General features: G+C 35.7%; 1 protein-coding gene and 1 pseudogene across 3 annotated transcripts in view; one reads left to right on the top strand and one right to left on the bottom strand.

The window, feature by feature from the left end:
• creb5b (cAMP responsive element binding protein 5b) overlaps window positions 1–18,655 on the top strand; it is an 83,134-nt gene that overhangs the window by 21,550 nt on the left and 42,929 nt on the right. For all 3 annotated transcript variants that reach the window (XM_059567483.1, XM_059567484.1, XM_059567485.1), the window contains exons 6-7: window positions 14,348–14,474; window positions 16,656–16,766. In XM_059567483.1, coding sequence (XP_059423466.1) covers window positions 14,348–14,474; window positions 16,656–16,766 — 238 coding nt within the window. The remainder of the gene's footprint in view (window positions 1–14,347; window positions 14,475–16,655; window positions 16,767–18,655) is intronic.
• LOC132159015 (5S ribosomal RNA) lies at window positions 3,399–3,515 on the bottom strand (annotated as a pseudogene).

Here is an 18,655-nt window from a genome sequence, read left to right on the forward strand (position 1 = left end):
TGTAATTACCTGTACAGTGATTGTGAATGACTACAGTAAGCTTAATCCAGGGTCCATCTGTTTTCTGAGCTTTTTTGGATCTGAAGACGACAGAGTTACACAGCGTCCATTGAATTAGGATAACAAGTCATTTTCATTGCTCCGCCATGTTTACTGAAGAGATCTGGAGGCTTGGAATCAATTAAGATTGGCTTTCCTCGAGTCTGTCTGCTTAACAGGGCTCAGCCGGGGGGCCCACAGCTGTGGAACGCAAGGACCCTCAACCCCCAACTTCTCCTGTGATTCTCCAAGCGTTCCTCTGGGTTTTTCCCTTCATTCACACCAGCCCTGCTAAAAAGGCCAGCATATGTTATATTTTGGATGCCTGTCTCTAGCACGGGATGCTAATATACTGTAGAAATGCCAATTTCTCTCATCTTATACCCACCCTTATGTCTGCCAAACTTGCTTAACTTACTTTCTTCTGTGAACACAAAGATATTTTGAAGAATGCTCCAGTTGTATTTTTGGACCCCACTGACTTGCATTGTATTTTGATTGGCTACAGTATGATGGTTCACAAGGTAGACCAACAAGCATCAAAAACCAGCACTTACCACCATAAACCTGGTCTTTTCAGAAGGGAATACAGTCTTTCACATATACAGGGAGTTTGACAAAAAAAAACAGTTTAAAGACTGGACTAACAGAAAAAAAGGAAAGGGAAAAGACAGTGCACAGGGAATCTGAATGTCATGGCTATTCAAAGGGTCCAAATGCTCGCTGCATGTGAATTACTAACATCTGTTCCTGAGTCATGTCAGTGTTAAATATGTTAGACATAGTCAGTCGGCTTGAGATAAAACATTGTGAGGGAGCTCAACCTCTTTGTCATAAGAAAGTCCAGGGGTTGGAGAACATACGGGTATCAGCGAATACTGAATGTAACTAGTGTCTGAGCTGTAGCCGTACTGAAGGATAGATGGATAGTGGAGGATAAGTTCAGCAACAATAGTTCTTTTCTTCTGGAGATGTGGTGATTGACACACATTTTTAGTCGAAACGCTCTTGCGACCGACAAGATACAAAATGGATGGCAAGGCAAACTGTCGTTGGTGCCATATGAACTGATAATCAGGAAAACCTCAGTGTTAGTTCCTGTGAAACGTTTCCTGTGAAACATCCAGTGAAACCAGAGCAGTTAATATTAAAATAAATTCTCAACACTCAGTATTAATCACTGCCAAACAAGCATGCGAACAGTTAGCATGCTAATTAAGACTTTTAGCTTCCCAAATCAAAATAACTCTTTAGTAAAACATTTGCATTCCATATAAAAAAAATAACACTTAGCAAAACTACAAACATGCTAACAAGTAGCATGCTAATTAAGACTTTTAACTTCATAAAACAAAAATAGCTCTTTTGAATAGCACGCTTCCTTTTCTATTACTAAAGAATCAGAAGAAAAAAAAAACTTCATCAGAATTGTTGGAGTGTTATAACATCTCATGCAAAATCAAGATAAAGCTATTTGTTTTTTGTGTGTAGCCTATACATATACTGTATATAGCCTATGTAATAATTAATGTTTGTGACATTTTGACATTTGTATGAGTTCCCCTTTCAGACGCAGAATAAATGGGAGGAAAGTATTAAACTGAATCATGCAACATGATGATTAACATTTGCGTTTGGCAAATTACGGGTATTTGCAGCATTGTTTAACGCCCCAAATAAGCATTTCTTAATGCAGGTGCTAATTTGAGCTGCTCTTGGCAGATTACGATGGTCATTATGGAAATGAGATGTTGAATCTGTGTTCTTTAATGTGCGCAATTGCGTCAGTAAATCACACACAGGATTTTCCCCATGCATTGCGCACTAATACACTTTATAATAACTTATAATAACTTTCATTAATAAATCAATCAATACAACTAATCATTACTTAATATATATTCACATATCTAGACATATGAGATAATGTACTTATATAATTTGTAATTTTTCATTTAAAGCACTTCACTAACTATTCATGTTAATATATTCATTAATTTATAATCCCAGTCTGTAATGGTCATATATTTGTTCTTTGTTGTTTGTCTTAAATCATTTATTAATTATTTGTTTGTGTTTTTGCAGTACCCAATCTAAAGTGGAAACTATTCATCAATTGTAGATGTTTATAAACATTTACTAATCATTAGTACCTTCTTGAGCAGTCATTTTGATGGCAAAACGTGTCTAAAATGACAGGAATTTACCCATTTTAAAATTTTTACAAATAATTTATTAATCATTTGTTCATGTTTTTGGCGTACCCAATCTAAAGTTGAGACTATTCATCATTTGTAAATGTTTATAAACATTTAAAAAAAAAATTGTATCTTTATTGCCACTGGACTTTTAGCTACTGTAACAAAGTTTGTGTAAAGGGTGGTTAGTTAAGTTTAGCTAAATGCTTGGTAAAGACATTACACACATCATAATTTGGGGTCAAAACATGTTTTTATTGCCTCAACAGTTATATTAGTATACGATTGTGAATCGTTGAAAAACAGAATATTCCTTGAATCATACATCAACGTGGGGAATGGCGGGGGGGGGAGTGTAAATGAAAATTAAGAAAATACTTGATTTATAATTTATTAAAAAACAATTGTAATCAAATCGACCCCTGTACCCTGCTGACCCCTTACCCAACCCTTAAACCAACCCATACACCAAACCTGTCCCTAACCTTCCCGTATCACACCTCTACACCAGTAAAAGCTTTTAATCATTGTATAACATCTGTTAAAATCAACAACAAGCACATTATTTCAGATTTCTAGATATGTGAATATATATATTAACTAATGATCCATTAAGTATTACATAATGTTTATTAATTATTTATCAATGAAAGTTATTATAAAGTGTTACCGCCCTGTTTAGTAAATCTGGCCCTAAATATCATGACGTATTGACGTTTGTAAAATGAATCATAATAATAATAATTCATTACATTTATATAGTGCTTTTGTAGGCACTCAAAGTGCTTACATAGTCAGGGGGTATCTCCTCATCCACCACCAGTGTGCAGCATCCACCTGGATGATGAGACGGCAGCCATATTGCGCCAGAACACCCAGCACACACAAGCTTACTTGTGGAGAGGAGACAATCAGCAGATATGGGGATTGTTAGGAGGCCATGATGGTCAGATGCCAATGGGCGAATTTAGCCAGGATGCCGAGGTCACACCTCTACTCTTTTCGAAAGACTTCCTGGGATTTTTAATGACCACAGAGAGTCAGGACCTTGGTTTAACATCTCATCCGAAGGACGGTGCTTGTTGACAGTATAGTGTCCCCGTCACTACACTGGGGCGCTAGGACCCACACAGCACCCCCTGCTGGCCTCACTAGCACCTCTTCCAGCAGCAACCTAGTTTTCTCAGGAGGTCTCCCATCCAGGTACTGACCAGGCTCAGCCCTGCTTAGCTTCAGTGGGAAACCGGTCTTGGGCTCCAGGGTGATATGGCTGCTGGACCGGAATAATGCTTTTTTATGCATTTGCACTATTAAAAGAATTGTGCAAACCTCCAAGTGCCTGCAGGAATTTCTTGTAGCTCCACTGCGAATTCGATGCCATTTGAAAGTTGAAGCAAACCTGAACCACTCACTTTGCTGCAGTGCGTGCAGTTTGCATGCTTGTGTGTTTTCACACCTCTAAACATAAGAGGAGCTGGTTTTCACACCCATAAATAACAGGAAGATTGTGTGGTATTTTTGGTGGTTGAATAGGAAGTGATGTTAACCTGTTCTAACCGTTAGAAAGGGGTGTGTCTGAATTCCATTCTGAGTACCTACTGAATTTGATGGGGAACTTACTTCTTGACCGTTGATGAAATACAGTCTGTAGGTATACAGGCATGTGCTACGAACATGCTTCACCCGTACTGAAAAAAACTGCATATGTTGGTTAGGTATGTTTTGAAGCATGGCTGCTGGTTTGAGCTGGTTTAAGCTGGTCCTTAGCTGGTTTTTAGCTGTTCATACTGTATGTGGGTTCGAAGCTGGTCCTAAGCAACTAGCTCCTGCTCAGGACCAGCTTAGGACCAGCACATGACCATCTTAAACCTGCTCAAACCAGCAGGCATACTTTAAAACATAAATAACCAGCATACACTGGATTTTTCAACAGGGACCATATGTTCTTTGACCTGAAAATAATTTTGTTTAACCACACAGATAGCTTTCTTAGTAGCTGACATAGCTGCTCAAGTCACAGTACTTAATTTAACCACATCACAATCACTTCACACTCATCAGATCGAGTTTGTCATTTGACCTACTCATTTGATATGCTAATTTCAACTTTTTTTTTGCAATTGTGCCTTGTGTGCCAATTATTGCTTGTATTTTGATTTTATAGCTCACAATTTGACTGTATTTTTTTGTAATTATGACTATAGCTTCCAATTAAATATTAATCATAACTAAAATCTAACTTTGTACTTTGCATGAGACTTGAACTTTTGTAATTGTGTAATATACTTCGCAACTCTGAATTTATTTCTTGTAATTGTGATTTTCAGTTTCACAAAGTTATTTCCTATAATTCAGAAATTTCTCACAATTGCAACCTTATATTTCTTAATTGCAACTTTTAGTATCTTAAATTGAGACTTTGTATAAAAAAGAAATCATAAAATAAATGATAAAAATATAGTTCTTTGTACTTTGCATGTGACTTTGAAATTGTGAATTTATTTCTTGTAATTTTGTCTTTTTTATCTCAATGGGAATTTATATAATATAAAATATTATAACTGTCTGATTTCAAACTTTATCTCACAGTTACCTCACTATTGCCCTAATACAAAAAAAAATCTTACTTTGTACTTTGCATGGGACTTTATAATAAATGTATTTATTGTGATTTTGACTTTATATCTGTATGTGACTTTATTTCCTATATTTGGGACATTTATTTCTCATAATTGTAATCTTATCTCACAATTGCAACTTTATATTGTACAGTGAGATTTTCTATATTACAACATGACTGTATGTTTTATGATTTCCTTTGTTTTTCTCTTATAAAAGACAAGAAACAAAACTTGATTATTGTTCTCTTAGGACACTGTAGAATTGAAACGCTCACATACTGCGCAGTTTTATGACTCCAACCTGTCAAAACTTGATACTTGCTCTTTGGGACTCTGATTCACCCTAGTCGATGCAGCGTGCAGTGTTGTTTTTGTACGAGGCTGCATAGGAGAGCTCTCCCATACCCTCCCCACCCCCCCTCTGGTTCCTCTTGTGGGCCAAAACACAGACGTCATCGATTTCTTCACAGACTGCTTTCAATCACATTGATCAGAAATGCAGAGCCTCATTGTTAGGATTTAAACTTTGTGAACCCTCTGATGGAAAAAAAAACTTACTGTGGTTGATGTTTTAGCTAATTACACCATGCTGAGAAAGCCAAAACTTGTGGTCACCCACTCTGAAAAGATCTTTCCATTTAGGGTGGCATCTACTGGATACCCAGTGAGTGTGTATGTCTTGTGCATGTCTGAAAGAGAAAGAATTTCAGAGGACAGGGGGAAACAGAAAGAGAGAGAAGACAGGCAGGCAGGATGTACATCTGAGCTGAATTAGAGTGAGCTCATTGTGTACGGCGTAGGGTTTAATAGTGCGTTTGGAGAGGAACGCCCAGGCCCTGCTCCTCTCATTCCAGCACCACTGTGTCATCCCTCGTCCACCACACAGACACATGCAGAAACGCACACACTCCTACAAAGAGAGAAAGAGAGAGACCCCTGGAGCAAACATCAGGAAGACAGGAACTGCTGGTCAGAGGAAGAGAGGGATCAGGGGTAGATTGAAGACAGGGGACCTAGATTGAGAATATGAAAGGATGGAAAAGGGAAAGAGGAAAGGATCTAGTGTGCTGGATAGACAAGAGAAACAAAGTGATAAAATAAAGTCTTTTATATGGATATAAAAAAGAGAGACAGGTGTACTGTGGGGTCCATAAGTCTGAGATCACATTGAACATGTGCGATATAACATCAAATTTTAATGGGGAAATAAAGTTTTAGGACTTTGAAAATGTAAAAAAAAAAAACTAAAACTAAAACTAAAAAATGTTATCAATAAAGTTAAACAAGTTAGTATTTAAAAGGTATAGTTCACCCAAGAATGAAAATATTTATATAATGCAAAAATACAAATAGACATGGTATGTTTTCATTGTATTATATTTATTTAAAAAATGTGATAAAGTTCAAGGTTTACATTGCAGATGGCTGGTTTCACAGTTTTTAAAGTCAACACAAAAGAACATTTGTTACCTGTTTTATAAGGATTTTCATTGGGAACTGATAGGATCTTGTGAAGTGGTCTTCAAATGACAGGTGTAATTTTTTGGAATTACAGTATATGTGTGATTCATTCACAAAAAATGGCCCATTATAGACTGCAAAGTTCTTTTTTGTTCTTCACTCAGGGATAAAAAGGGGTTTGAAGTTTGTGATTGCAAACTTTCTGGGGTGCGGAAAGTTGTCTGGAAAGTTTGTCCTGGTGAGCTGCTTCAAACCATCAAAACGAACTCCGACCAAACTTTGGCCAGATTTTGTTCAAAATCACATCACCCATTTCTTCTTCGATTTTGCTTGAAGTATACTTTAGACTAAAATCTTACTTAAAACAAATAGTGTCTATTTTAATTCTATGTTCACTTTGTGCTTATTAAAGCCTGTTCACACTAAAAACTATAACTATAAAGAAAACTATATTAGCGTCCACTCCAACGCACAATAATGTTCTGGTCATTATAAACACATGCTGCATTTATGTACTCTGCCTCTTTAAATGCTCGAGCTCTTTAAAGTAGGGTAGATTTATTGACTGTGTTTTTATATGTTTTTATTGTTCATCAGTTGTAAAAATCCTTCTGAAAGTGATTCCAAAGACATCGTTCCTCTGTGTTGTTTAGTTGTGGAGACTGTGGACTTGCCTATTCTCATAGAATCGGAATGATTATTAAAATGTTATAGTTATAATAGTTATCATCCTTGGTGTGCAAGGTCATTTATTACAAAAGAAGCTGGTGTGGAATTAAACACTTTCCCCAGTAAACTTAATGTTACAGCAACAAAGAGGTTTTTTAACTTGAATGTTGGAGTTTCATCCATCTTTTCACAATGAATGGTTTAAATCGCTATTACATGTCTTTTGCATTTCCATGGCTAAAAGCATTATCGATTAGCCATGGGAAGGATTCAAATCAGTGTGATGAATTGACTGACAGGCCGGGGCGGAGCCTAAAACCTCCCTGGGTCAGTCATGCTGGAGAGCTTCTCAGCATAGTTTCGGTCTCGGGAAGAAACAACTGGCTGGCTTTGAGCCAAACCACTCATTCTGTTTGTCTGTCTCTCTCTCTTTCCCCCTCACACACTCTTTCTCTCTCAGCCGGCAGCGATGAGAGATGTATCCGTGCATAATTGGGGCTTTGTGGTGAGCTGTGCCATGCTTGCTCGCCCCGAGGTATTCCAGGATAAGTCTCTCGCCGTTGTTCTCATTGACAGGCCTCGACTTTACATGGACTTTATGTCTATGTCACCGCCGCCTGTCAACGAAGTCCCTCCTCCGAACGGTGCTTTTTCATCGCCCCATCCCCAACGGTCTTTAATGAGACTCAGGCTCCCTCATGGCCCTTTTCAGCTTGATTTATTTGATCAGATTCATATGATTCTACCCACTCTGCAGTCCTTGGGCCCATGGCAAGCCCGCTCTCTCGCACTCTCTCTCTGAGTGTGATTAAAGTGGTAAATCAGGGGCAGGTCCTGTGCTGTGTTTACTCGGAGCGCCAGGCAGCTGCAAGCTGTTTGGCCTCCCTCTGTTTCTCCCGCTGTTTAGGCCCATTGCCATGGAGACCGCACCACCGTCACCCAGCGGCTGGAACCATGCCTCGGGCTGTTTTGGTTACATTCACACAGTGAATGTAAAAAAAAGAAAAAAACGTTTTTGTACTATCGCTGCTGCAGTGTCTGCTCAAGTTAGTGTGGTGCAATGAGAGAGAGAGAGAGAAAGAGAGAACATGGTATTCAGAGAGAGCAGGAGAGATGGTGAGACTTAAAAAGAGAGATAGATTGTGGCGGGGGGGGGGGATGTAAGCATTACATCATTGCTGGAGTGGAGTCAGAAGGGAAGGATATGAGTCAGTGGGCTGACTGTGCCTGGCTCTCTCTCTCATTCTCTTTCTGGCTCTCGTCTCTCTCTCTCTCTCTCTCTCTCTCACTGAAGTAGTAGTCAAGCCTCTTAATGCTGAAGTCACTTTAGTTGGGCATGTAGAGATGAATGTATGCACTTATAGTATCATTTAAACAACTTTATAATGTCTCCAACTTACTATGATTATGAAATAGTATGTTTATACTGTGTTAAGGACAGCCGTACATAGATTACATGCAACATGTATTGATTATGAAAAGGCTTGAATTATGTGTACAATCTGATAATGTTCTAAAGTTCTTGAAATTCCCTTCTAAATTGTTCAAAAATGCAATTTATATTACTATCCAAAATCCAGAAACTTCTAGAAAACGTCAGTGACTTTGTATAAAATAGCACTGAATATACCAAAAAAAAAAAAAAAAAAAAAAATATATATATATATATATATATATATATATATATATATATATATATATATATATATATATATATATATATATATATATATATATATATATATATATATATATATATATATATATATATATATATATATATATATATATATATATATATATATATATATATATATATATATATATATATATATATATATATATATATATATATATATATATATATATATTGGGGGTGCTCCGATCACGGTCGGCTGATCGTTATGCGCATCTCGTCAGTAAAGCCGGTTCTCTAATCAGCGGTAAATTCCATCAGGTGCGTGATTTCACATAGAGCAGCTGTTACTACACAGAGCCGTTGTTAACTGAGAAGATGCGCAAATCCACGTTCATTTTCAGCGTTTATTTGCGCATCTTCTCAGTTAACAACGGCTCTGTGTAGTAACAGCTGCTCTATGTGAAATCACGCACCTGAGGGAATTTACCGCTGATTAGAGAACCGGCTTTACTGACGAGATGCGCATTTATGATCGGCCGATCGTGATCTGAGCACCCCTAATATATATATATATATAGAGAGAGAGAGAGAGAGAGAGAGAGAGAGAAAAGCATTGTATATCAATATGCAGAGTAAGGACTTTTTCTAGAATCTAGAATATCTCCTACTTACTATGATTATGAAATATTCTGTTTATACTGGGTTTAGGACAGCCATACAAAGGCTGCATGCAACATGTATTGGTTATGGAAAGGCCTAAATTATGTGTAGAATCCATAATTTTTCTAAAATTCCATTTTAGATTTTAGTGTTCAAAATGCATTGCGAGTCACATTCCAGAATGGAGAATGTGTATTGATATCCACAATAATGACCTTTCTAGAATTGTTTTCCCCTTCTCAATTATGCATAGAATGAATTGATTATCACTGTCCAGAGTTTTTTGTCTTTTTGTATTCTAGAATTTAATATGATTATGCCTGCACTTATGATGAAATATTATGTTCAGGACAGCCTACAAAGGCCGAATGCAACATGTATTGCTTATGCAAAGGCTTGATTATGTGTATAATCTGAAATGTGAAAAAAAAATTAAATTCCTCATAGATTGTATCCAAGACTTTGTTGAATATCACTATACAGAATCGTGAATCGTTTAGAAATATTCAGTATTTTTGTTTGATTATGTATAGACAAGCAGTGAATATTACCATTCAGAATCTTTTAGAATTTATAGTTTTAGAATGTTGTCTTTTTAATTGCATTCTAGAATGCTTTGAATGCCATTTTCTATAATCCACAAACTTCAAGTGTCCTCGAGATTAATCTAGACTTTTCTTTAGATTTTGTAAAATGTAGAACATTGAAAGGTCCCTAGCATAAATTGTAATCTTCAATAATTCTTTAATGTTCTTTTAGATTGCTCTAGAATTTGTTGAATATGTAAAACATTTTAAAATTCTATGAATTTTATGTTCTAGAATGTAGTAAATATGGCTCTTAAAGTGTTTTAGATTTCTACAATGCTTCTAAAAGTGACATTGACTAATTGCATTACATGACTTAATGCTGTTAGTAAATCACTAATAGAAATTTAAAACACTTTAGAGCCATATTTACTGCATTCTAGAACATAAAATTCATAGAATTTGAAAATGTTTTACATTTTCTTACTGCTATTTACGCCATTATTTAATTTCCAAAAAAACATGTCCATTTTGTGCTTACATGTCTGCGAGAGATGCTGATTTGACCTCCTCTTGATATATTGCGTTTTACACTCACATCAGTGCTTTTATGGGATTGCAGTCTCATCTCAATTTGCCCTGTTTAGTAAATCTTGTTCTAAATCTTCAATATTCTCCTTTACATTCTGTTCTAGAATGTCTGTGTAAAAACCTACTAGATTTATTCCTTGCAATATTATACTCTGTAATACATTCTCAGTTATTTTTTACTTAGATTCTGTTCTAGAATTCAGTGAATATGTTACCATGAATCAGTCTAATCTTCTTCAATTCTTCAAGAATTTTTATTTTAGATTTGATCATTTTACAAGCGCATATGATTCTCTAAGGGCCATTTATTAAACACAAACTGAATGAATTTCTGAGTAAATCATTCTCAAAACCATTCTTGCATAAATGGATGCATTGAGCTATATGTGACAATTTACATACAGTGACAGTCCTTTCACAATGATTTAAACAGACTTCTGCTTGTGTTTCCTGAATAAAGCTGCCTATTCTGTACTAGAAAGCATTATGTATTGTTTGTAAATGCTTGAAAAAGTCACAGTGAGATTACCCTGTGATGCTATAACCCTATACGCTAGGAGAGGATAGAGTAACATCTGAAACTCTCCAAGACTTAAGGCTCTCTAGGAAGGTCAGTGAGGTTGGGTTTGGTGTCTTTTAGCTCAGAAAGAATGATAGTGGAGGATCCTGCTGAAATCGAGAGAGAAAAAGAAAAGATGGCAAGGAATAGAAAGGGAGGAGTGATGTCATGTTGGAACAAGGAGAAAGTGTGCGTAATGTGAGAGGAGAGGGTCAGGATTGCACTGTGTGTGTGTGTGTGTGTGTGTGTGTACATATGCCCACCCCTCACCCTCCGGGGGTCTTATTATCCCCTCTGAAATGACAGCCTGTCATTAATACAAAATATACACTAGACCATACAAACACATTAACACACACAGACAGTCATGCACTTACACCCACATGAGCAGTAATTCTGGGTGTATGGAAAGTTTTTGTCTTATGATATTTTGCCCTTTCATAACAAGTTTATTCTTTATTCTCTGTTGACACTTTTTATTTCTTACTCGCTGAGGAGCAAGTGAGCGAGTTTGACAGGGAACCTGTACAGCGTCTAAAGCGTCTTTCTTCCCGTTGGCCAGATTGAGCTCTTAATTAGGACCGTTTCCTGCTCGCTGAGATTTAATGTGCAGCAGGACTGGCCCGTAGAGAGTTGCCCCGCTCTCTGTTTCTCTGTTTCCCACTCTCTTTTCCTTCACCTCAGTGGTAACAGGCCAAGACTTTCTTCAACCTGTGTTGGCTGAATGGTGGTTCAGAGCTGAGCTGTGGCTGTTCTCCATGCAAAAATATAAAACTTTTTTTATAATCAAAAATGTCCTTTATATTTAATTTACACTAGAAAACAAAAGGAGACCGGCTCAGGCTGCCTCTGTATATGCATACAGTACTTCCCTACTATAAAGTAGAAAAACATTATATGAAAAGAGTAGATGTCCAAGTTCATAGTATTCATAAAACTATGTCTGGATTACATTCATACTGCACACATTTATACTTTAATAAAATAGTCGCAAAGTACTTAAATTCAAAAGTCTACTCAGAGTTTGCGATTTTGGATGCAGTTTCAGTCTTTACTGGCAGTTGATGAGTGCAGGTTTTGCGTTATTAGCGGAATGCTAATGTTGTTAGCTTTTTACTTTTTTTGCTAAATGTGTTAATCAAAGCAATAGTTCACTGCAAAATTAATCTTTTGTAAACTTATACTCACCTTCATACCATTTTCACATACTGTCTTTTGTGGAACGCAAAAAGAGTCTTTTTACTTGATATCATAAGTGAATGAGATTAGGGCTTTCAAGCTCTAAATATAACATAAAGTCCAATAAAAGTAGCTTGTATACACCATTTCAAGTATTAAGAAGCTACACATATTTTTACACAGGTTTTTGCGAAACCTGTTGTGACATTTTAACACTGCATACTTGAATAAATGTAATTGAGATTTGACAGCTCAGAGGAATATTTATAGAAAACCATTTCAATTTGGGACCGTTTCTCACACAAATGTCTCAAATGGCAACTTTTTATACAAATATTAGGAAATAAAAATGTATAGTAGTTTATTGTTGGTTTTTGTCGATTTTGGTGCTTGACTGCCTCACTTTCATTTATGGAAAAGAGTAGTTTTCACAATAAAGTGAGTTTTATTTAGGGGTGAACTATTCCTTTAAAATATGAGCCAAATCTCAGCTGGGTGTGTATATGTGTGTGTGTTTCAGAGATGTGAGTTTGCTAAGCATGTGATGGATTGGAGTGTTAGACACAAATGACAATATGTCAGAATGTTAATGACCGTATGTGCTTATGTGTGTGTATGCGTACACAGTAATCATGCAGTGTAAATGCTGCTATTTAGGCCAGATAAATACAGGTATTTGTTCAGGTGGGGACCCCCTCCTTTCCCTTTCAGCTGTCCGTCAGCTCTCCAATCAGACTGAAATAATGCTTGTCATCCAAGGCTAAAGGTTATTCAGACAAGCTGCGTTTCTCCACACTGTGTGATAGTCCAAGTCTATAGGTGATATAATGAAGTTAGTGAGTGCTATATTTGACACAATCTGCCTATATATCAGTGCGGTTAGGGGAAGTGATAGCTTTGTGCCAACCCGGAGAGGAAGTTAAAGCAGTTAGTGTGTAGAAACTACTTATTGTGTGCCACACTTGAGGTTATTTTAAGTGCATTACCTGTATGAGAGAATGGCTTATAGATGTTGACTGTATTATGCTATTAAACTCTCACATATGATAGCAGACTTCACTAACTATGAGAGAGATTTGTACCGAGCTGTTGTCAAATTCATCTCGCCATCTTTTTTTTGTATTCATCCACACCCACGCTTTTATTGAAGAATGCAGGGTTTGATCAGCCTTAAGACAAGAGCCAGTAAACCTCCATTGAGAGCTTCTAGCTGAATGTCTCTTGCTGGGAAAGCCATTCTGTCTATCAGTGCATGCCTGAGTACTTCTAAAAGGGATAGTTCACCCAAAAATTTCAATTCTGTTATAAGGGTCAATGACATGATGCTATTGATAAAAAAAAAAAAATGTTTTAAAATATCAGATTAATAAATATAAGCCCCCTTTATGTATAAACGAAGTTGCTGATAATTATAAATTGATAATTCATAGTGTTTGTGAAAAAAACAATTGTTTTGTCTTTACGGTGTAAATAATTTTTTTTGTTTTTTATTTAATGATGACACCAAATGACATTTTTTGAGCCATTTTAGAGATGTTTTTAGGATGTAAACGTTTCTTGAAAATTGCATGTGAATACAAAGAGTATATTTCTTAGAACTTGGCATATGTTATTTTGATCACACTTTATTTTAAGGTCCAGTTCTTGCTATTAACAAACCATTAACTACGACTTTTGCCTCAATAAACTCCTAATTTGCTGCTTATCAATAGTTAGTAAGGTAATTGTTAAGTTTAGATATTAGGTAAGTTTAGGGATGTAGAATATGGTTATGCAGAATATGTGCTAATAAACAGCCAATATGTTAATAATAGTCATGCTACTAAGCAACTACAGTAGTTAATGGTGAGAATTTGTTCTTATACTAAAGTGATACTATTATTTTTTAACTATTTTTTATTTTTTTAAATATTTTGTATATATATATTCTGCTTAAATAGCTCCTAAACTTACAACATGAGGATGAGTAATGCTTACAGATTTGTCATTTTTCTATGAACTATACCTTAAATTAAGACCGAATGAGGCACTGAAAATTCTTAGGAACTATTAAAAACTGAATTCGCCGCCTGTCTGGTACAATTTCCTAGTAAAGACAAATGGGTTTTTCTGATGTCATTTTTCTTCTGAACTTTCATCTGAATAACCAGTTAATCTCACTTGTCCTTCATTTTTTTTCTCTCTCTTTTGGTTCTCTTTCTTAGGCCAGTGCCTGGTTCCCTTTCCTCGTTGTTGCACCTGAGGAACAGACAGCGACAGCCACTGCCGGCCTCCATGCCTGGCACGTTACCTGACCCGACTATGCAAGGATCGTCTGCTGTTCTGATGCCTGTGAGATCATAAATAAACACACACAATGCATTTACACTTCCCAGTCATGGTTTCCTGATGCCTCTGACAACCGAAACGCATTAATACGCACACAAACTCATCTTTCATAGACCATTCTCATGCTTTTCTCAGTGGTCTGCTTTAAATTAATGCCTTTTCCAGTGCTGTGACCCATATCAGTGGCTGCATTATCAGGAAGCCCATCAGCAGAGGTGTAATTTTCTATCAGTACTCAATCTGGTTTAATTCTATTTCAGATATGTCACTAGGAACCTGAATGCAGGTTGAGGAAGGTGTGTGTGTGTGTGTGTGTGTTTGAGGGTTCTAATGACATGACACATGTTCTCATTGTAACATAAGCCAGTCCATGTTGGCTATGGAGGTAAAAGCACAGAGTTGATTAAATTAAACTAGGAGTTTTTTTCAATCTCGATTGACATCCCAGGAAAGGGGTGCTGGGTGGGGTGATATTTTTAAACCAAATATTCCTCCAATAATTACAGCGGCTGCTGCGCTTTCACCCTGCTATAGGTCATCAGGGGTTTGAAAGGGGGGTCGGAGGGAGAGCTTGGGTTTTAGTAACAGGACCCCCAGTCTCTCTCAATGTCACACACACACACGCCTTGAAAGTACAATTTTACAGTTTCTCTCACCTTAAACTGAGCGTAAATCACCAGAGCGCGTTTTGTATGAGTGCAAACATCTAAAACCTCCATTTCAGTCTTCGTGCGCAATTAATTGAGACTTTCTGAATTAAGACATTCTGTCTTTCCTACAGAACTGAACTTTGGTTTAGTTTATGGTCTTGTTAATAGTCCTATTTTAAGCTTCACACTTCTGCAGTATTCAGCTTCCTCTCTTAGCTTGTCTTTGAATGCTGCTTTTCCCGCAGAATTGTGGAATATGCATAGATAAACATATACACGCACACACACATTCACACACGTTAGGTTTCCATAGACTTCTATTACTTTTATAGTGACCAAACGATCATTTCTATCCTCTAACCCTAAAACTCTAAACCTACCCCTTACAGAAAAACTGTTTGCATTGTTACACTTTCAGATAAACATCATTTACTATTTAATTTTTTTTTTCTCTAATGGGGAACGCAGGCAAGTCCCCTAAATGTAAAAAATTTCAGGTTTTACTATCCTTGTTGGGACATTTGGTCATTGGACATTACACACACACAAACACACACATACATATTTACTTATCTAAATAGCACTTTCTAAGACTAACTTATATAATATAAAATATAATATATATATATATATATATATATATATATATATATATATATATATATATATATATTTTTTTTTTTTTTTTTTTTTTAAATACTACAGCATGATCCTAAACCTAAAATAACATATAAATGTTATATTAATGTAAATAATAATAACAAAATAAAAATACAATTTAATACATTATTTTTAATTAAAAACATTTAGATTAGAAATACTTAAATCTTAACGAATTAATAATTCACCTTCACCTTCCTTTCACCTTCACCTTCACCTTCCTTCAATTGTGATGTTTCTAAATAAAATATATTACAATATTATATAATGCGTATATATATAAGATATAATTTATGAATAAATAAAAACGTATTAATAAATTTGGATATAATAAAAACCTACCATTATAAAGTTTTTAGATTATGAATAAATATTTAATTATTGATAATTTTGGTGTTTATAAAATAAAGAAAATACATGTAAAAACCTTATTACCACCTTTTTTTTTACCACATTTAATAAACATTTAATAAACTTAATTAACTTCATGACATTGTTTAGCAAGTTCATCTCTAAAGTAAAGCTAATTACCTTAATCACATAATCACATTATTATTATTATTATTATTATCCATATGTTAATATATTTCAATTCATATTATTTATAAAAAGTTAAAGTATGTTTCTGAAACATATTTTACATATGAAAACATTAAATATAAAATGTATGTATTTTGCCTCTAGAGAAGGTAATCATTTACCTAATTAGAAGTTAGCTTTAACTAATTCTCATGTTTTTCTGCTATTTTGTCAGCAAATGTTTGGGACATACGCTCACATTTGCACTGTAGCTTGCTTGTTAACTTTTATTCAAGATGTTTGAAGCATTAATGTGTTTGATTGTGAAATAATTTGTTCACATTTGTGGGTACAGCTGGAGAGGCAAATGTCTATGGGCTCCAACATGATGGGCATGCAAGGCCCCGCCCACAACAGCTCATGCTCCTCCCCTCATGTTCCATCCATGCACTCAGAGGCAAAGCTGGTGAGTCAGTCTCACACACACTTGCATATTTTCCTTCTTGCCTATCCTGTATGATCTGATTTGACTTCATTTTTATCTTCTGTTATTGTTACAGAACTAGTCACCCGTGTAAGATACAACACTTGCACGTATAAGCACACAAAAAAAGACTTTTCCCTCTCTCTTTTTCTGTCGCTCAAATGCATATGCACACACACACATAAATACAAACTTACGTCTTGCTCTTTTTTACTACAATGTATGCCAGCTTGTCTGATGTACAGTATATCTCGATGCCCTGAATATACACTTTTGCCTCTGCTGCTTGTTAGCACAAGTTCAGCATGATGGTGATCTCATCAGAAACAAAGCAGCCAGTCAGAGCTCTCAGAGACAGAGACAATGAGAGAAAGACGAAGAGAAAGAAACAGACTGGTGGAGAAAGCGGGAAGGAGGGTCTAGTAGCAATGGAAAGAAAAGAAATGTTTTTTTTTACCACATTTCATCAATATGTACCGATGACAAACTGATTTATAGCTCTTTAGATGTCATGAGAATGTACTAAACTTACCCCACACACACATCTGTTAGTGGATTTGACTGCTAAAAAAATCAAAACATTGAAAATAATGCACAATTTAGAAAATTCTGTCATTATTTACATACATTTATGCCATTACAATCCCTTTATTTATTTTCTGTGACACAAAATGAGAAATGTACAGAATGTTCTGGCTGCTTTTTCCATACAGTGACAGTAATAATTATGAGAGCTCAAACAACGTCAAAAAAGTGACTTTTTTATTTATAAAATAAAAATAAAATAAAGTGAAATTTATGTAAAAAAGAAAAATAGATATCAAAATATAGCATAAAACTATACATGTACAGTACATAAGTGATAACAAAAAAAGAGAAAAGAATCAAAGGAAGAAAAAATAAAGAAGAAATTATTTTGAGAAAAAGTTGACAGGGAACTCTGGGAATGTGCTGTAAATTTATAGATCACGGTAAATTTATAGATCACTTGTTCTTTTTAACTTCCAAAAACTGTGAGTTTAGCAGTATTTTACTGCTGTTAAATTACATGAAATGTCTCATTAGATCTACTATACTTTTTCATCAAATATAGAACTGACCAATAACCATTTTTACAGTGCTTTACCATGAAAATAATTATTGTTATTTACAGTGTGTAAAACCAATGCGTTCAATCAAGATGCACAAAGTCAAGGGCAAACAAACATTGCTTTGTGTTTTGAAAAGTCTAAAATGTAAAACCTTATTTGCTGAAAGTAACCCAAAAGGCTATTTAATGCTTTAATTTTCATTCAAATATGACTCGCCAAGGCTTTTTTTTTATCATCACTATTCAAGCATGACATCCCTTATTCTCATGTATGGAAATAGCATGAGACAATAACATTTGTTCCACAATGAAAATCCTACAGGTTTTGAATCACATAATGATGCGTAAATGATGACAGAGTTTATGTTTTTGTGTGAACTCTTCCAGGACCGTTACATCTGTCTGCCAGGATTTGTACAGTTACCGAAGATCCCATTGATGTGTGTGGCTGCTCACACGTTTTAGTTGAGTTTCATAGCGGTTGCAAGAGGATCAGGGAGACAGATTTGGTAATTAGATTAAAATCCACTTATTATACCATGTGATAATCCGGTATTTGTGGATTCGGAATTGGACTCAGGAGGGAGTTAATTATTTTGCTCTGGGAAAAAGGGGAATGCAAACATTTCGAGAAAGGAAGAGACTGAAAAACAATGCAAGAACAAGATAAAAGACAGAAAGAGAGAGAAAGTGTCTGTACGTCAAAGCATGAGTGATGGCTCTGATGGCGGAAAGAGCGTTCGAAGAGCACTTAACTCTCTCTCCGTCTCTCCGTCCCGCA

This window comes from Carassius carassius, chromosome 15 (assembly GCF_963082965.1).
Source record: "Carassius carassius chromosome 15, fCarCar2.1, whole genome shotgun sequence".
Classification (NCBI taxonomy): domain Eukaryota; kingdom Metazoa; phylum Chordata; class Actinopteri; order Cypriniformes; family Cyprinidae; genus Carassius; species Carassius carassius.